A 15784-nucleotide genomic window follows, 5' to 3' on the forward strand; every position below is an offset into this window, starting at 1 on the left:
TGGTACGTACGACGCCAAAATTTCTCGTATGCACAGCCTTTTTTTTTCTACGACATACAAGACTTGAGCGCACTGGCATTCGCAAAAGTCATATAATCGACGTAACTCGATATTCGTTAAGGGAGTGCAGACGGCGTGGAACCATATCACAGTAAGCCCATCACGCCTTTGCCTCTACCACAAATTCTTTCACACCATGCCTCGTGACAGTCGGTTGATTCAACTGACTCATCGTACATCCCGAACAAGCCACCTGAACGCAGTAATTCCAACCCGTACCCGCACCACTACACTCCATCAGTCATTCTTCGTCAGAACTGCCCGAGACTGGAATGGCCTTCCAAAAGATGTTGCACTTGTCCATGATGCAACACGCTTCCGATATACTATCGAACGTACATGAATTGATGCTTTTGGACTTGCTTTTGTGAAATGGATTGTCTTATTTTTATTGCCGCCATTTGTATCTACATTTTGTATTTTAGTCTTATTGATGTTTATTGTTATATTGTTTATCGTTTTCTCTTTACTTATGATACCCACCCCTCATGTAATGTCCCTCGGGACCCTTGATGTACCAATAAATAAATAAATAAAATAAAAAAGAAGAGGTTTGGTTCACGATCGAAACACGTTTCGCGCGTGCGCGCGGGCATGCAGTTCCGGTGGCACGCGCGCAGTCTCTCTATCACGTCCGTGCGTGTGCCAGACGAGGCGCCATTGATTGCATCTGTCCCCTGTCGCAATCGATGAACTGACTGAGGAAGAGAAAACATGCGACGAACGAACGCACACACAAGCAGTGGCAATCCCAGAGGAGCGCGCGTTGTGGCCGTTTACGCGACGAGAAAAGGAGGATGTTGAAGGGCGGCGAGAAAACACTAACGGTTCCTACACAAGAGAGGGAGAGAACGAGAGGGAGATGAAAGAAACAAAATACCGGCGCCCAATTGATTCGACGCAACGCCGCGAGTGGGTCGTTTCAACTCGGGAACGCGACGATACATGAACACGGCCGCAAGTTGCGCGCCAACGTAGACGACTCGGGCGATACCTGGTCGTAACCGTGTCGCGACGCCAGACTTGGAAGGAGAAGAATAATAACTGATAAAGGCGGTTTCAAGGTCGCAAGCGTTGTACCCCAAAAAACTTTCGGTAACCTCGTTTACCAGCTCCTAACGTCGAAACTGAAAGCACATGTTCAAGGTCTTTTCAAGGATGAAGAAAGTCTCTCTTTCGTTTTTCCCATAAAAGGAACGTGCGTAAAGTACAAGCGAATGTTTTATCATTTTTGTGTATCTCTAAAGAGCATTTATTTTAATATCTTTTGCCAAAAAAGGGAGAAAAACTGTAGAAAATCAGCGGGCTATATTCTAAAGCTATTGTTGTCCACCGATGCCATTGCGCACATAGGTGGACCAAACCGGATGTCTTCAACGGGCTGCGTTTGTAAACATTGAAGAGGTCCAACGAAACGAAAAGAGATGCCTCGTTTCATATTCCCTACACGCAGAGTCAGTCTTCTTTTACGTTATGGCTTTTCGATAATTATGTATCTCTCTATTGTTTCGAGAACGTCCACGAACTTCTTTTTACATTCTAAAGGATATCTTAGCCTGTGCCCCTTTTCTCCTTTGCGGTTCGTGAACGGCGAGAGGTAGATGTCTTGGCCTTACCGTTTTCACTCACATACAACTAGCACTGCCTAGCACTCACTAATGTCAGACGTAGTGTTGGCTAACAAAAGCTAATTTCGGATAATGTACGCAATCTGGTGTCATAGCAGAAACCCTGTAGTAATTAAATTTTGAGCCGCCTTCACCTAGTAGCAAAGACAACTTTTAAAGGAACATGGAAGAGAAAAAAAAATTGCTCTCGTATTTGTAATTTAAACGTTCGCTATTCCAAAACCACCATGCTTGGAGCTAGAAGTCGACGCTTCTAAGAGAGAAAATGGTTAAAAGGAAAACTTCGGTGGTGACGCCACTTTGAATTTCCCGTATCAAACGTCACGACGTCACAAATTTTGACGGCATCTAATAGGTTCTACGTAGTTCCTATTCGCTAGTACTTCGTCGGTTTAGCACACCAAGTCTCAGCGAATTTCGTTTAGCCAAAAGCGCCAAAACATGAACGCTATGGTTGAAATAATCTACGACGTCGCGAGCGACTGTTTCGGTACGAGATTCAAAGATTAAACCTTGATCTAACAATTTTTTCCTGTGGTAATAAACTTATGGCGGTGAAACAAACGACATTAGAGTTCTAAGGGCACAATTTATCGATCAAAGCCTTTTAGAGTTTCCCTTTAGTGTTCCTTTGATTTCTGCTTACTTTTTCTTATCGTTACGGTGCCTTCGCGATCGACTGAACTCGAAGCCAGGTCAGCATAAGGCGTTCATCTAATCAAATCAAGTCGAACCTTATAAATGGCTTGTGCTGCCTTCTCTGAAACAGCCATGTAAGCAGCACTGGGGCGACGCGGAGTTTGCAATTTGACAATACTGCTATCAAATCATCACACACAGCTTCGTTTTGTTATTCACGCACAGAGGCGTTGCTCCCGCGTCGTTAACACATTAAAGCAGCTTAACCGCAACTTGCTTACCGTCAAATCTACCATCATGGAGTGCCTGTACATTCAGAAGCTGCATCCATAACATATATATTATGAGGAGAATAGTTGATGCAGCTCACTTATAGGTCCGTATACACGTAGTCACCGGTGCATGCACCGTCGTTTCCCAACGTCCTGAACTTGGAGCGCATCTACTAGGGCTTCGTTTTATCTCTACGGCGCCCAAATTTCGCTGAGCCGATTTTCTTATCACGACGTGAATACGGGGCCACCATAAACAAGTCGTTCCGGTGTAGCGAAAGCAACCATCCACGTTGTTTCCGTATCTTGATGGCTAGTACACATGCAAACATCCCTGTTCGGAATTGCAGCTTTCGCATAAACACTTGACTGACTCGGTTTACGTCGAAGTCGCTCGGAGGTCAAAGTCCGTTTAAGGGAGGCCGGAAGAAGAAAAAAGAAACAGTGTTTAGAAAAGTGAGAGCTGCTTTTACGACGAGTGAAGTTCCTTTCAACGTGCTCACCGACACGATAGTGTTGATAGCTTTCCTGAGGTATTTGTGTCTTAGATAAAAAAAGTTAGGCTGAGTACACACACGCGTCGATATATAAATTTCGTTTTTTACGATAAGGTACGCCCACAGATAGTGTAGCTTTCTCCATGGGCTGTAATAAACGCGAACACAGCCTGTTCTCACCAAAACTTTTTTTCGTTGTCGTTGATGAGAACTTGAGTGCAGTTTACACTGAGACGCACGAGGCAAGGTTACTAAAAAGCTCGCTGACTCGTTTCAGCCCCTCTTGTTATCCACCTATACAAAATGATTGGGTAATCGCCAGGCCCGCTTGCAAGTTTAAGACGATAGCAATTTATCTATGACGCACATGGCGAACCTCGACCATCACAATTCTTCTATGACAATTTAGACTACCATTTTCTTCGAAATTAAGCCCTAAATAAAACCTATTGACGATACGAAATAAATGAAAAAAAAATGCAGCACCACGTCCTCTGAAGCTTGTGCATTATAACAGGCGAAAAAAAAAAAAACACCGAACAATACTAATAAGCTGTACTTTGTTAAACGAGGCACCGTTGTTTACTTATCACTAATTATCTGTTTGCATGCCACCGTTTATCCTGTCTTAATTTGCCCCCAATTGCCTGTAAGCGACGCTGTTCACCTGTCACTAAGTTTTCAACGTGAACGATTGCGTACTGAGAAACATAGAGATCCGTGTTTGCGATGGCATTGTTTTTACTTTTTTTTACTAGGTTATTAGTATAAAATGTCGATAACTTCATTCAACACGTGTAGGACAGCAAACCAGTCTGGGGTTTCTTGCACTCACCTCCATCATTCTCTTTCTTTTCTAATTGCTGTGTAGCTTTATGTGCACACACACAAAAAAAGATATATTTGACTGAATTCCTCGTTCCTGCAAGTACCTCTACAAATGGTGCTAAAGCATGACGGTACTAAGTATGCGATGTCCCTGGCGATGCGCTGTACTGCCAGATTTGTAAGTATACTGCTGGACAAAACATCGCCTTGTTTTTCCGCCCTGTGGCACCGATGTTCATGCGCACGCAAGTATGGCTCCACGTAGGTTGTGGTGGTGGTGTTGCAAAGGCAGGATTAGCCTGGCCTAAAAGTCCGGCAATCGTTCCGCCTGAGCATTTCTTAAATTAAAGGGGTCAGTCACCAACTGTCACTCAGTACAGTGTCTCGCAGGAAAGTAATCAGGATACGTCACACGCTCTTCCTCGTCGCCGTGGGTCCTTCAGAAAAGATGACATCTTCCAATGTCCTGTGCTTCTGACAACTTTTCTGCAATCTGCGTATCATCTTTTTTTCTCGGTCAAACTGCGGACACAGGCAAATGAAATATTCGATGTCACCGACGTCACCACAAACAGCACGAAACGGGGAAGCGCCTCGCCCAGTCTTGAATGACCAAGCCGGCGTGTATGCGGAGTCGGTTCTTACCCGATAAAACAGCGTCGCTTGTTCTCTCGAAACTCCGTTGATTACGCATGAACTGATGCGGAAACTTGTGGATCACCCACGTATTCTGCTTCTTTGCATTTTAATACCGCACCATTATCACCAAATTACCGCCTATGCAAATCATCGCATATAAAAGGGGTGTGCCAAAAGAAGCCAGCCGCGCTAGCGGCAGCACATATATAGCGTCCCACAGCGTCCATTTGGATAAACTCGCATCTCTCCATTTAACATGAGTGCCAGGCGTTGCACGGCCGCGCCCTTCTTTGCTCTTATAGCACCGCACCGTAGTGGGTTAAAGCCACGACGCCGCTTTACATACAAGCGGCTGTCGTCCTCCAAATGCAAATCGGCGTGACGAAACAAGGAGCGAATTTCGCAGCGCGGGTCGCATTTCTAAACGCGGGCGAGTATGCATTTAAATTGCTTCGCGAGTGTGCGTACGTTACCGGCAGCGACGGCACCGCCCTCTCCGAAGCGTAACGTGAGTACCGTTATTCGGAGTGGGCTAGGGAAGAGAGAAAGAGAAAAATAATATAAGCGGAGAAAACGTTGTGTAAGCGACGCCCACAGACGCCGCTTCTGGCCCCACGAAAATAGAAGTCGCCGGGTACGTTGTGTACATCGCCGCACGTGATGTCGCAATTCGCAACGCGATGCGTATAATGCGAGCGCTAAAAGGTGAGCCAGGATAACCGAAGGTTGGAGCATTGTATTGACACCTAGCTCATAAGGAGAAGAAGAAGGTGAAAGGAAAGTCTGTTGGTACAGAAACGTGTAACTGGAGAGTCACTTCGTGCGGCGGATGGGTGATCGTTCACACAATCGCATACACGCGTTTCTGCTTTGAAACGGCCAATTATGCAATGGTACAATTTTTCGCTACTTAGTTGCCGTCACGAACACGAATGAAACAAGCAGATCACCTTAAAAAAAAAGACGCCTGGCCTGGAAGATGGAAGAGTGACCTTTCAGAGCCTTTTTTCTAATCACCCTTTGGGTAACTGCTACAAGTACACTTGCTGGGTACTCGCTACGCCATGTACAATCATAATTCTTGTATAGTTGGCCGGCATTAACTATGCTATTCTTCGTCATTCTTCGGAGAAATGTGGTACCCGCTACACGCTTGTTATGCCTGAAACTGCTATGAAATTCTCGAATGCGTTTAGCGAGGCGGCTCATCAATTTAGATGCGTAGTTTTAAATTTGAAATTCAAGCGGGGGATTATAACTGAATGCGTCCTTTACTTGAACTCCGCCCCCTCTCTTAATTCGCGTTCAGAACTAAGAAAATGGAGAAGCGTTGCCTGTTAGGGCCAGCTGGACTGAGCAAACGTTCGTGACATTCGAACACCTTACATGATTGTTGATATTTTTAATCGTTATTTACTTTTAAATATATTTTAATGTGACAAGGAGTTAAATTTACCCTTTTGATTCATGTTATGTTAAACTAAAGTGACTCCGTCATTCGTTCAATGGCATACTGTTCTTTCCATGTGATGCACAGCTTTTTTTTCATTTAGTTTTTTTAAATATCCGTGCTCTCTTCTACGTGCCAATGTCAGCAATTATGCATGCCAACTCACTCGCGTGATGTGCGTATGCACAACGCATACAATCAAGGAACAACGACGCCACCTCTACGCGGAAACGTAACAAAATAATCTTATCCCGATTCTTCAATCTGAGCACCGGCGCCTGATTAGACGGCAAGAAAAGCAATAAATAAATAAATAAATAAATAAATAAATAAAACTACACTTTACAGCCTTTCGCTTTCGCCCAGCCCTGCAACTCACTTTCTTTTCTTTTTTGCACTGCTTAAAAGTTATCTTATCAGGTTCGTCAACCCTCAACTGTACACTCGCTCATGCGAATGTCAACACCAACGGAGACGTGTCGACTATTTTCTACCTTGTTTATGCTTTTTTACTTCGCCAGCTAATTCTAGAAGGAAATAAAATGAAGAAAAAAAAAGGCAGTCCCTCTTGAACTTGTGTCACCTCTGCGTTTCAGTTCCGTCGCAAATGTCCGGAGTACGTGGCGCGTCGAGAGAGTACGTGAGGGCAAACAGAGCTAGACTGTCTTCTTTCAACGCGTTTGTTGGCTGTTAGTTTTTTTTTTTTTACTTGGCTTGTTTCGTTTCCTTCTGCTTCTCCTCGGATTAATCCACGCTTTGCCTACAACGTCAACGGTTGGATTCAAATTAACTGCCTTGCTGGCATTTGTGAGCATCGTTGTTCTATTCTTCACAGCAATTGCTTCACAGCACAGACACCTTCCAGTTTGCTTTTGCCTACATCCCTCTCTCCCTCTCTTCTATATTTTTTACGTATATATTTGCAAGCTTACCCTAGCTTCAGCTTCGCTGCACTCACGGTCCCGTAGTGACCCGCGTACTCTGCAATGTCAGTGCACATGAAATAACACCAGATCGTCAAAATATCTGTAGCCCTCCACTACGGCGTTCATCTTAGTCATATCGTAGTTCTGGGACGTAAAACATTTTGTTTAGCCTACGCTGACTACGCTGTAATACACAGTAGAACTATGACGTCTCTTCCAAGAAGATCAGGGTTGGTCGCGATTTTATACGGTCAAAACAATTCGCTTAGTTTCTCGTAGTTACTAATAACCATGCTTCTGTTAGGCAAAGTGCTGCGGCGACCACTTCAAACAATCAATTACCTACAGATTGCCCCGCCGCGGTGGTCTAGTGGTTAAGGTACTCGGCTGCTGACCCGCAAGTCGCGGGGTGTAGTCCCGGCTGCGGCGGCTGCCTTTTCGATGGAGGCGAAAATCCTGTAGGCCCGTGTGCTCGGATTTGGGTGTACGATAAAAAAAAACCCAGGTGGTTGAAATTTCTGAAGCCCTCCACTACAACGTCTCTCACAGTCATAAGATGGTTTTGCGACGTTAAACCCCACATATGAATTAATGAATTTTCTACAGATTGTTTGTAAAAAAACACACACACAGACACACACATGCATGTGCAAAAGAACGGCATCAGGAGAGAATACGTATGATAGATAGATAGATAGATAGATAGATAGATAGATAGATAGATAGATAGATAGATAGATAGATAGATAGATAGATAGATAGATAGATAGATAGATAGATAGATAGATAGTCCACTTGTGTAGTACGTAGACGTGCAGTGCATAGCGGGAACGGTGCCAGTACCGGGCCAATATAGCGCTGCACACCGCCAAACGTTGTACCTGCGAGTGTGTGGTACGCCAGCGTACGCATAGCAGTGGGTCGTTCTTGCACTCGAAAACGGAAGGTCGCGCGTCTGTCTCGCGTGTGAGCGTTCGTTTCGCGCGGCGTCGGCCAACGCACACAGACTCGCCCTTGTTTCTTTTCCTTTCTTTTTTGTCATTCTTTTTTTTTGTGTTTTACAGAGCACCTGACGGTGTGGCAAGGTCGCTACGCGTGATTCACCAGAAGCCAACGGGACACAGCCTGCTGCAGCAGCACAGCGCGGGAGACAAGAGCCGGAAGACGCTGAGTAGAAGGAGAAAGAGAGAGAGAGAGAAAATGGTAACACCACCAAGAGTGACGTTGGCCAAGGTAGACAGACAACCTCTCGTTCCACTGTACGCTGCTCGTTCGCAGCGCTGCACACTTTTAGAAGGTCCGCGCGCAAGCGTAGTTTGTCATTCGACCTGCGCACCGTCGTCGGCGGGACCGTGTCAAGTCCCGGGCTGCGAGAAACCGCGTTCGAGAATTTTATGTAAGCGATTCCGTATTAGCACTTGCGTAAGAAGCGCAGCCGCCGAGGCATTGGAAACGATATCGAACACCTGGATCTTTGACGTGTACGTGGGCTTTTCACGGTCATACCCGAAGCCTCTTTTTTTAGAAAATTATCATTTGTAACCGTCTCTCGTCGTATGGAAATATATGGAATGAAAACATATTAATGTAAGGTTTAGTGTTCTGAATTTTTACAGGTGCTTGTGATTAACACGGCAGAACAAAATTCAAGGGGGGGGGGGGGGGGGGGGTCACAAATCTTCTCTTCAATGAGTGCGCTTTCCCATTGGTCAGGCGATTTCGCTAACGCTATGTTGCGCGTCACAAACGGCCGAAGTATTCTCTTACAAAAAGATTTAGCACGAGCCGTTCTTGCGCACAGGGGCCCTGGTGTAGATTGCGAAAAGCCTCGATATTTCAGAGGAAGAAAGAAGGAGCTTTTCACTTATAAGCGTACATGCGAAGATGTTTGTTGTATATAGCTTTAGCATAGACATGCGAATTTCGGTATGTGTGTGTGTTTGTGTCTTTTGTGTTCTTGTTGTGGTGCGCTATACCCATATTATTAATGAACGCCAACCAACTAGCCAGGCAACGTGCTTTAGCCTGGTGGTTTCGGGACGTTAAACCCCACATATCAATCAATCATCAGCGTGCTTTAGCGAATTACCCGAGATAAGAGGGACGCGTTCCCATTTGCTTCTCCATATAGTTTATGACTGCGAAGGGTAAGTGTTGGCCAGTTTGGGGGCGCCAGCTGACAATAAACTGTTAACTGACAACAAACTGCTCCACTGAGTGGAATATTAGCGAAGTCCTAGTCCCAACATCACAGCAATGAAGCTAACTACAAAAAGTTTATTATTTTCCTTTTTTTGTTGTTGTTATTCACTCCGGCAGGACTAACGTATATCTGACGGTATTGCTATACCCCTAATTAAACTGCGATTTATATGTAAGAAACATGTAGCACTTTCGATAAACTGAAGGGGAGTTTTTTGTATGTGTAGATACTTCAACAAACTGATTACTAATTACTTATTAGCGTGGTTTTATTTAATACCAGAAAAACGTTTTATTGACTTTGCATTGTATCATTGTACTATGTGTGGTGAGAACCGATAGTGAACAACATCATTTATGTGTGTTCTCGGTGTGGAACTTCATTATGGCAGTAACGCAGGTGAGGTAGCCTTGTCAACCCGAACGTGTATATTTCATCATGTACTGCCCCTGGCAATGACCACCCTTGAGGCAGCTCGACTCTTTCATCTGTGTAAGCACAGAAGCAGGGCTGGAGGTGGTCTTACCACAAATGGACATCTCCGATAGCCACTTAATAATTCTCAATTTAAGTTTTTTAACGTATATAGTCGTTATGAAGGGCACAGTGATCGCGTCTTGTTATAGGCACATAGCGTGCAAGACAATGATCATTACTCGCATACGCTGCCAACATATCTTTCTTTTTGGTCACTGTCGCAGTAATTGCTAATCAATTTTCCAGGATTGTAAGACGTAGCCGAGTGCGTCCCGTCCGTGTATATAGACTGCCCTTAAGCAACTCCAACTGCGGCCGTGCACGGGGCGTGCAGCCGCTGCCACGAAACTTTTCCGCCACACGCCCACGCCGGCCTAACCTGCTTCCAGAACACTCCCACCTTAAACAGAGTGAACAGGTGGCCGAGCGAATAGAAAACGCCGGTTCAAACTCGAATCTATCAGCAGCGTCAACTCGATGCGAGTTACTCGTTTGATAAGCACCGAGAAGATGAACAAAACAACGTAAGCGAATGAAGATAAGCCACTGACCGAATAAAGAAAAAGGTACAAGGAGGCGTGTAGGAAAGCGGTGCACAAATCTGGTTCACTGTGCTCCGGGGCTGCGGTAGTGATGGGCCCATACGCGAGCCGCTAATGTCGGGTAATTGCGACACCTGCGGCTGTGGAAGCGCCGCGCTGGCTGGCACTGGCAGCCCCCAAGGAATGCTGCCGTCAGGAAAGAGGAGGAGTTGGCGCTTACGCGAGCGCAAGAGTGGGAAGGGACGGAGGAATAGGTGAATGAAGCGCGTGAGCTTATATATGAACACCTTGTGCCGGACGTTGAGACTTCCGCCAAGGTGCGTATGGAACGAGCCGTATATAGGAAAGATGTACAGACGCAGCAGCGCCAGCGCGCCATCGAAACATGCGCTCATTCCAGCATTTAATTTTTGCTTGTTTGCTAAGTGTAGTCGCTTTCCGGCCCAGAGGTGGTTACTATAATGCTGCCTTGTTTTCCGTCGCCCCGCTAATCTAAAAACAGTGATGCATTAAAGGATCGACGAAGCGCCCGCGATATCCGCCATGTATGCAGTGCGCTCCGAACGGAATAGTATCATCTCCCAATCAGTGTCCCGCGTTTGCGAAAAGAAGCCGTTCTTATCTCGCCGAGGACCACTCGCGTTTAAGTTTCGTGCGTCTGTACAACTGGTGTGGGCACACCTATCAGCCGGGGAAGTGTTCAGCCGAAGCGGACAGTTTTCTGTATCATATGTACTATAGAGAGATGTGTCAGGCAACGATTCCGTCACAATTGAGTATCTCGTGGAAGCACTCCGCATGCTTGGATACCTGTTTGGCCACAGGCGATTGAAATGTAGAGCGCAGTCCGTGTCGCTATATTTTAGGTCGGGCAATCGTTCATACAGAGCTCGATGCCCTAAGCGAAGTTGCTTAGGCAGTAACTAAACGAGTTAGGGGGTGTGTGTAAGACCACTAACTAATCCGACTACTTGTGAAGAGAATGGCCTAAATAATACAAAGAGACCAACCCGTTCGGAGAGACCCGGAGCCTTATGAGGTGTGACAACAAATGTCGTAGGGGCTGTATGACTCTATCGGAAAAGGCAATTAATAGCGTGAATTCGATCGGAACGCGAATTTAATCCACCTCATGGCGCCCCTTTGATATTGGGTAAACTGCAAGTTGTACAGAACATGCGTAACGAAAAACACACTTCCACTTAATAACACCCAACCCGATTCAATGTGATGAACACGTCTCTGTAGACCTGCGATGCAAGACGCAGCCAAGGAAGTGGTGGTGGTGGTGGTGTTGCAGCAGGCGGGGTTAGCCTGGCCTGCATGGCCGGCAATTGTTCCGCCTGAGCATCTCCTTAATTTGGAAAATGTCACCACGTGTCAGACAGCCCAGTGTCTCGCAGGAAGACCAACAAAGTTCGTTGCAGCCAAGGAATTCACGCTGGCATCCTCCACGTTTCCGGGTCACTAACATTACGATGGGGACATATTTGCACATGCACACCGACATTCTTGCAACTGCTGGGATGATAACTAACGTTCTCGAAATAGTTTGCATGCTGTGCTTTTCTCTTTTATCGACAGAACATACCCCCCCCCCCCCCACACACACACATTCACACCACAGCTGATGAAGATTATTCCAAGTATCGAAACTAACCATCCAGAGTATATGGTTGTTGAACTCGCGTCACCCCATCCTGATAACCTTGGTACGATGTTCATATCACGACATCTCGAGATGCGAGCAACTTCATCCAGCGGCCACCTTCTGTTTAATTTCCAGAGATTCACTTGTGCGTACGCATGTAGGCAAGAGATCTCGCGTAAGATGAGCTTCGATGACACGAAGGTCGGAAAACGCAGAGCTCACGTGTAACGCCGATATGCAAACTGCAACGACTTGCATGCATCGCAACTGCGAGCCACGAACGCGCCTTGCAGAACATCACAGCTGAGCGAGCGCGCCTTACCTTTAAGAGGTTATCCTTTTGGATGTGCGGGATCTGGCGCTCGGAGCACAGTTGCTCTGCCATCCCGTCGCCGAGCCGAGCCGCCGCCAGCGGAGCAGCGGCACCCTGCTCCCGATGATGCGCTTGGGAAGAGACCAGCTGGGACGAGGGAGGAGGTGATGAAGGGAGGAAGAAGAACAGCGCACGCCGATCCCTCAGCCGAGCATCGCCTCAGCACGCACCGCCTCTAGCCACACACGGGAGAAAATGCTCCGCATCCACTCCGCCGGCTTGCCCGGCCGATCTCTGCCGCGCTCCTCACGCCGGCGCTCGTTTCTCCCCCGCGCGCGTCTCCTCTCTCTTTCTCCCCCTCACCCGCTGGTTCCTCCTCTTCACATAGTGCCGCGCAATGAAGCTTGCCGCCAGGGGCGTTTCAGCCTGCGGCTGCGGCTTCTCCGTCAGCTTCCTCCTCCTCTGAAGCGTAGTCAATCATCTCGGAGGCCTCGCGTAGAAGCCGTTGGTGAGGGTGAATACGCCGTCGGCGATGGTGCGAAGAGGAGGTTGTCGGGCCTTCACATCGAACGGTGAAAGCCCTCTGCCGCATGGCGTTGACTCACTGTCTGAGGCCTTAGCGCCGCCCCTCGGCGTTCGCCGCAGACGATGCCAAGACTTGACGCCGGGGTTGCTCCCGCTGATGCACATATTATTGATGCATTTTCGATTTCGCCGTCTCGTTCATAGGTGTCCTACATAGGGCACGAATCGATGCGCCAGCGATTAGGTGACCTCGCGGCTGCGTCGTATTTGCGTGAGCTCCGTTACGCCCCATGGTGTTGTGAAGGAACGAGAAAGAGTGCACAGGCGACGGTCAGAAGTTCATGGACCGCGGAATATAATGAAAACCTGATCGCGCAGACATTCGATTTAAATAGACTATACTAGTCTGTGTGAGCCAGATGGCGTTGTGAGAAAGAGTGAAAGTGCGTAAGACGAAGAACAGAGAAGAGGCTTGACACACACGAGCGCTCACTTACAACAGTATTTCATTTCGAAAACAGCTACCACGTATACAGCACATTGCGTGTTCGCCGTCTTCGCATAATTCATATCACGAAGCAAAAAAACCCGTTCTTCTCGAGAAATCGTGATTGACGGTTTGTAATCACGTGTATGACCCAATTTATCAACTAATTCAGCCTCATTGATCTAGCGGGTTAACCGATTCTTCGTTTCGGCTCACAACTGACCACAATAATGTAAACCGGATAACACGTGTTCATCCCAGTGCAAGGTCTACAGTGTGCTTCTAAGAACCCCCTTGTGATATCGGACACTTTGTAACGACGTTCCCGCGACCTATCATTAAATATCAAAAGACTGTTGGGCGAGATTGTTCTTTGACATTATAAGCGTGTATTTGACAACGATTGCTTGCGTAGTGGTAACAAAGTGTGGAAAGAAATAAACGAGGTACTAAACCAGAATACCAAGGATTATACGATCGACAACCTCGTCATAAATGACAAAACGATTGGCGGAACCGAACTCGCCAACCTTCTCAACAATTTCTTTGTTGAAATCGGAAGTAGCACCTTCTGTCACGATGCTGCTAATCGTATCCCGAGACTATCCCACACAATGTACTTGCAGCCAACATCTGTCCCTGAAGTGACAATGCTGTATCAGAAGCTTAGGAGCAGTCGTAGCCGCGATGTGGATGATTTAGAAATAAAACCAATCAAATACGTTATAGACCTAATTGCACCAGTGCTTACACACATATATAACGTCGCTATCTCTACTGGGCTTTTTCCAGACAGCATGCAGGTGGCTAGAGTTTCAGTGATTTACAAGACTGGAGACAAAAACAGCTTAAGCAACTATCGTCCTGTGTCAATATTGCCTATCTTTTCAAAGGGACTTGAGAAAGTAATAAATTGTCGTATTGAGAAATTTATTACAAAATACAACCTATTAACAGATCACCAATTTGGCTTCAGAAAGGGACGTTGCACTGAGACAGCACTTCTTGTTCAAAAAGAGGAAATATTACACAACTTTAAAAATAAGGTCATGACACTGGGTATATTTCTAGATTTTAGTAAAGCTTTCGATCGGGTAAACCACTCAATTTTATTTCAAAAGTTAAAACATTACGGGTTATGTGGGACAGTTTTACAACTTATTAAATCTTATTTGAAAACGCGCTACCAATACGTTGAACTAAATAAATGTAAATCACACCTAAGGCCTATTGAATATGAGGTTCCTCAGGGTAGCATACTAGGACCGATTTTCTTCCTTTTCTATATGAATGATATTGTAAGAATCTATGAGGATTGTAAATATATTATATATGCTGACGATTGCTCGGTACTTCTTGAGGGAAGAGACTTGGAGACCATAACACGAAAGGGTGATACATTCTGTCATAACTTACAGATCTGGTGCAAGTTCAATAGGCTTACTTTAAACGAATCCAAAACTAAATGTGTGTTGTTCCGTGCCCCGGGTATTTTAAGAAGCATCGACGATTATATAACTCTTGAGCCATTTCAAATCAAAATCGAGAAACATATTAAGATTCTTGGTGTAATTTTTTTCAGAAAATATGTCCTGGAATGAACATGTGAGAACCTTATTGCCAAAATTAAGCAGAGCAGCCGGTGTATTAGGCCGAAACCGTCACACTTTTCCTGTTAGCATTAAAAGAATGTTATATTTCGCGCTCTTCAACTCTCACTTATAATATTGCACGCTTATATGGGGAAACACAACATTTTCAAACTTACAGCAAATATTCTTGGTCCAGAAAAAAGCACTTCGTTCAATAGAAAACGTCTCGTTTCTAGAACACACAGAACCTTTATTCCACAAACATAAAATTATGAAGATTCACAACATATACAAGCATAAACTACTGAGAACATACAAAAATGTCACATTAGGAAGAACACAGCTATTCGAAGAAATTGCAAATCTTCGAGCAAATACAATTTCCTATCCTTTCAAGTATCACCCACCATACCACGTTCCTTTCTCGCGTACCCATTATGGGAAAGAAAAACTTGATTACGTACTCGCAACCACACTAAATGAACTAGAACAGAGAACTGTTGACGTTCTTAAGTTTACTAACAAAACCTTACTAGATCTGTTTATGTAAATGTATTAGAACTACTCATGTTTGTATATTTACAGTAGCTGGTTTCACTAAAGTGATTGTAACTTATGATGAGGCTTCACCGCACTTAAAACGTACATTGATGTTTTTTTTTTCATTAGAACACCGTAGTCTACATAACTAATTTGGGTAATCGCATTGTATATACTGTGGCTATATAGACTTGTTAGATGTTTTGCCCTGTCACTAGTGCTGTACGGGTGACCAGAGCTTAGTCAAGCTGCGCAAGCGCGGCTTTTTTCTCTGGTCCCCTGATTTCGCAGTGACAATGCGCTGTATTGTCTGAAGCGAAAATAAAATTTGATTTGATTGATTGATTGATTGATTGATTGAAACCATCGTGAGAGCGCAACAAAACACGGCTGTCCTCGTATGTCTCTTCCCTGTCTCTTACTGTGCGTTGCGTTTTGTTGTGCTCTCACGGTGGTTTCGATATCATTAAAGCATCGTCCATGCTAAACGACATAATTGTTACTGCATGTCAAAC

The 15784-nt window shown here is 45.5% G+C and overlaps 1 protein-coding gene across 1 annotated transcript in view; it reads right to left on the reverse strand.

The window, feature by feature from the left end:
• The window catches only part of LOC119169696 (dual specificity tyrosine-phosphorylation-regulated kinase 4-like), a 245065-nt gene extending 232718 nt beyond the window's left edge, over positions 1–12347 (reverse strand). The window contains exon 1 of the mRNA XM_075886964.1: positions 12135–12347. Coding sequence (XP_075743079.1) covers positions 12135–12197 — 63 coding nt within the window. The 5' untranslated portion in view covers positions 12198–12347. The remainder of the gene's footprint in view (positions 1–12134) is intronic.
• Positions 12348–15784: the final 3437 nt, after the last annotated feature.

Source organism: Rhipicephalus microplus, chromosome 2, assembly GCF_043290135.1.
Source record: "Rhipicephalus microplus isolate Deutch F79 chromosome 2, USDA_Rmic, whole genome shotgun sequence".
Lineage (NCBI taxonomy): Eukaryota > Metazoa > Arthropoda > Arachnida > Ixodida > Ixodidae > Rhipicephalus > Rhipicephalus microplus.